Source organism: Patiria miniata, unplaced genomic scaffold (assembly GCF_015706575.1).
Source record: "Patiria miniata isolate m_02_andy unplaced genomic scaffold, ASM1570657v1 HiC_scaffold_9, whole genome shotgun sequence".
NCBI classification, from domain to species: Eukaryota; Metazoa; Echinodermata; class Asteroidea; order Valvatida; family Asterinidae; genus Patiria; species Patiria miniata.
This window is the reverse complement of record NW_024037076.1, coordinates 1,861,298-1,865,427: the sequence shown is the minus strand read 5'-3', so window position 1 is coordinate 1,865,427 and position 4,130 is coordinate 1,861,298. Positions and strand designations below refer to the sequence as shown.

Here is a 4,130-nt window from a genome sequence, read left to right as displayed (position 1 = left end):
CTTATTGCATTTTTATTCAGGGATATACTATAGACAAAATGCATACCAAGCAGGCATAAACACACAAGAAAAAACCAGCATTGTGCGTCCCGCCCTTTGCAAGTTTGTTCTGTTCTCATGTCACTTTGTTTCAAAAAGCAATTTTTGTACATGAATGTAAACCCAAAAATATTTAGTTTGAGTACGTCCGACTCAATGGCGTTCCGACTCTTTATCTACTACCGCAAAACAAGTTGGATGAATAATTTGTTATCACTAACTGATACATTTTATCAGAATTAAACTCCTTTTATTATTATAAGTATTCTTACACACACTGTTGACTTGTCTAAAATGTACATGCACGTCCAACACCGTGCCATAGAACTGTCAAAAGCGTATGTGATTTTTAACTCGGATGTAAGAGCTGAACCCAATTTCAAATTAACAATTTCCCTGGAAGTGATTTGCGTACGTACCTAGTCATGAGTGGAAAACAAAATAAAGCTGAGAGGAAAAATGTCTTCGTTCCTGTCGAAATTCCTTTGAATCTTTTATTCGATTCAAATACAAAGGACAATTAACGTACCTTTCGTAATAACTGCGTGGGATATGATAGACAAGTGCTTTTATCTCAAGCAGATAAGATCTCAAGCAGACAAAATCGGATCCTTGTTTTATTTCACACAGAGTCTGACTGCAACCATGTCGTCTGCGGATGAGTTTGGTCACTTTCGCCTTCCTTTGACGCTAAATAAAGGCAACATCGATATGAAGGCGGCTGAACGTTTGTTTACAAAAACAAACGGAAAGCTCGGTCGTTTCACTGAAAGCCGACCTGAGCATTATGCCTCCTGGAATCTTCTTGGGATGCTTGCCTTTCGGCTTGGTAAGTTTGAAGAAGCTTTGCAGTACCTGGATAAAGTCCTCTCTCCTAACGAAGACCCTGATAATTTGAATGCTCTGGCAAACCGCAAGTACATCTGCGAGAAACTGTACAGACTAACCGAGGCCCGAGATTGCGAGCAGAAGATTGCAAGGCTCCTTGGCGAGGGTGTTACAGAAGAAGGAAAGAGGCGACTGAGAAAGCTACGGGCTCGAAGTTTTTTTGAACAGGCATTCGCCTTAACAAACGAAATCTATGGATTTATGGCCACCGACAGGTATCGGAAAGCATTTGCTTTGCATCAGGCAGCGATTGAGCTTGCAGGGAAGGACGTCGCACAATCCGAGCGTGCAGCCTGGATCTTCGAGTCCGGGTTGGCTTGTAAATCAATCTACGGAAGGATAAAGTGGGACAAGTCCAAAAAAGTTGAAGTCAAAAAGTTTTACCAAGGTGCAGTCAACAATTTTATCACAATCATTCAGTTCAACGAGGATGAGGATCGGAAAATTAAAGCTTGGAGACGTCTCGGAGACCTTTTCTACCATTCGAGAGATCTGCTTCCGCCCATCCCTGAAACTTACCGAGAATTCGTGGACGAACCGGACAAATGCTTTGAAAAAGCTTTGTCTCTTTCCCCAAATAATCCAAAAGTTCTCACCAGACGGGCAACGCACTTCATTAAGAAAGACCAGACCAAAGCTCTGTCTTTGCTTGACAGAGCAATTGAGCTGGGTGACTCAGAGTTCAATCTCCAGGTGCGCTATGACAGAGCAAATATATACCTCTCCCAATACAAGCAGCAACTCAAATACTCCCAGAAATCTCGCGATCCCATGGCGCAATGTCCAGATGATACCTTACTGACACGAGCTAAAGAAGACCTCTCGTTTGCCATCAAAGACGTTTCTAAACCCTGGTTCACAGAATTGATGGCAGAAGTATTGTATTACTTGGCAACCGATTGTTACGGGCGGTTGAGATATGGAAGCGAAAGACTTCTGCAGCAAGCTCTAACATACTGCGCCAAAGCCGTTGAAATTGCAGATGGTTCGAAAAGAGGGAATGTCCATAAAGTAAGAGGCATGTGTCTCTGTGTCATGGGGGAGCATCAGGCGGCTTTTGGTTCATACAAGCGAGCAGTTGAATGTGAAATCGCGGCTTCCTACCACGGGGGTAGTGTCGGTGCTCTAGTGCTAGAGTACAAACATATCTTACCGGATAACCATTTAGCTCTAAGGGAAGATCTTCCTTTGCTGGCTGACATGGTGTACTGGTTGCAAAAAGTAGCCGAAGTTTGCCTGTCAACTGATTGGGATCTTTGGCAGCTGAACAAACTCAAGCAGATGCGCGACCACTGGGAAATCTTTGTCAAGTACTGTAAAGATAACGATTACGAGAAGGAACTTGAGGTCATAGAGTCAGCTGCCATTGACAAGAGGAGGAGTTCTCGGTTACAGCACCCCCTTTCTTCACCCCACGACAGTGACGTCCCTCCAACGTCAGAGCAAGGACAAAATCGGAGCTTTCCTTCAGCAAGTAATGTTGGGGATGCAGCGAGTAGTTTTTGTGACGCATCTTCGCTATCTCATGATATTCAGTATAAGAGACAAACTCGTGCTAAGCGGCAGCTTTCACTTCCTGTGTCAGTCGAAGATGGATCCCTCCCTCCATCAGTAACAAGACGACAGCACAGCTTGCCGGCCAGCAGTAGGTACGTCCAACCGACATCAAGAGCACAGGGGGAAGAACTATCCGACAGAACCGGGGACAACATTAATGCAGAGTATCTGAGGGAATCCCAAGGGGCATCAGCAGCACCCGCACGTCCCATCCCTGACAAAATAGACAGAGATATCCAGACTTTGTCTGAATCGCTGTCTCAAGTAGACCTTGATGGAAATGAGGAGCATCATATTCCTCCCGACACGATCCACATCACATACTCTGTGAACCTCAAAACCGGCAAAACGCAGCACGTAGCCACGATGCCGTCTCTTGAGGAACCACCAACTGAGGTCGTCTCCAAGAAGAACGTCCGCGAGGCTCTTGAAAGACCGCAAAATAATCTGACACGAAAGTATGACTTCTTTGTCATCTACAGCAGTAGTGCCTCTGAATGGGTGCAACACCGCATGCTAGAAGAACTGGAAGAAAGCGGTTTTAAAGGCTGTATCAAAGATCGTGACTTCGAACTCGGCAAACCCAGGCTACAAAACTACTCAGACAGCATTGAGGACAGTGTCTGTGTCATTATTGTAATTACCGCGGACTTCGAAACCAACAATAATGACGTCAGGGGTATGCTTATGGCACTGGACAGTGATCGGCTGGTGGTTCCTGTTCTCTATGAAGACAGGGTAATGCCACTGGTGCTCAAAACACTCGAGCACCTTGATGCAACAGGTGCTGTTGACTGGCCGAGATTGGCAAGGTGTATCGAGCAACAGGTTAAACTTTAGACTGTTTGAAACGCTTGATAATCAATCCATCGGCGTTGGGGCTATTCTGAAAGTGCCGGGCTCAGTGTGCTAGCTTCTGTAGGTCAGGCAGCAAAAGTGGGTAGAAAAAAAGGTTCCATCTGCTTTCTCTAACGCTTATCACATTCAAGTTCATCAGTATAATTAACAAAGAGTAAATGCAAACTGCAACAATGAATGAAACAGGTGGAAGACCACCAACTAAAGCAACCATAAAAAGCGAAGTGCTCCAGTTTTGAAACTGTAAATAATCAAATTGATGTCCATAAAACGTGTAAGTATAGTCTGCATATCGGCCTTTGGAAACTATTTGTGCTGTTGATTGGACCCAAATGTGTTTGTGGAGATAGAGGGGAAAAAAGACATTATACTAGTATTTGTACATAAGAGTTAACAAGAACGTTTTACAAAAATCAGAAAAGGATACGCCTGGATTATATGTCTAGCCAAGGGGTAAAAAAGATTTTAATCAAACGGTTTGTTCGATGATTAAACCTGAAACCTGAATACAACATTAACAGCGTTTAATTGTTAGATTAGAATTAGAACACGCATGTACATAAGAAGGCAGTGCGTTGCCAAATAATGATAGGTCATTGTGGCTGGTTCCCGATCCAACCACTGTTTAATCGTTTAAGGGAGGGACGGGAGCCAGTCAAGAATTATAAGCTCATTCCCAATTTCGCATTTGGTAGTTTATTTGTGTATGGAAGATTATGTAGTTGCACGAAGGAACAAACATTTGTTGACCGCTTTTCAATTAATTGTATCAGTCAAAACATAAGGCT

The 4,130-nt window shown here is 43.7% G+C and overlaps 1 protein-coding gene across 1 annotated transcript; it reads left to right on the top strand.

Annotated features, from left to right (window-relative positions):
* The first annotated feature begins 684 nt into the window (after window positions 1-684).
* On the top strand, window positions 685-3,324 carry LOC119720303. The gene has a single exon (XM_038189944.1). It carries the CDS (start codon window positions 685-687, stop codon window positions 3,322-3,324), a length of 2,640 nt encoding a protein of 879 aa, XP_038045872.1.
* Window positions 3,325-4,130: the final 806 nt, after the last annotated feature.

Coding starts and splice junctions, on each gene's coding strand:
- LOC119720303 (XM_038189944.1), top strand. CDS start 685: ATGTCGTCTGCGGATGAGTTTGGTCACTTTCGCCTTCCTTTGACGCTA.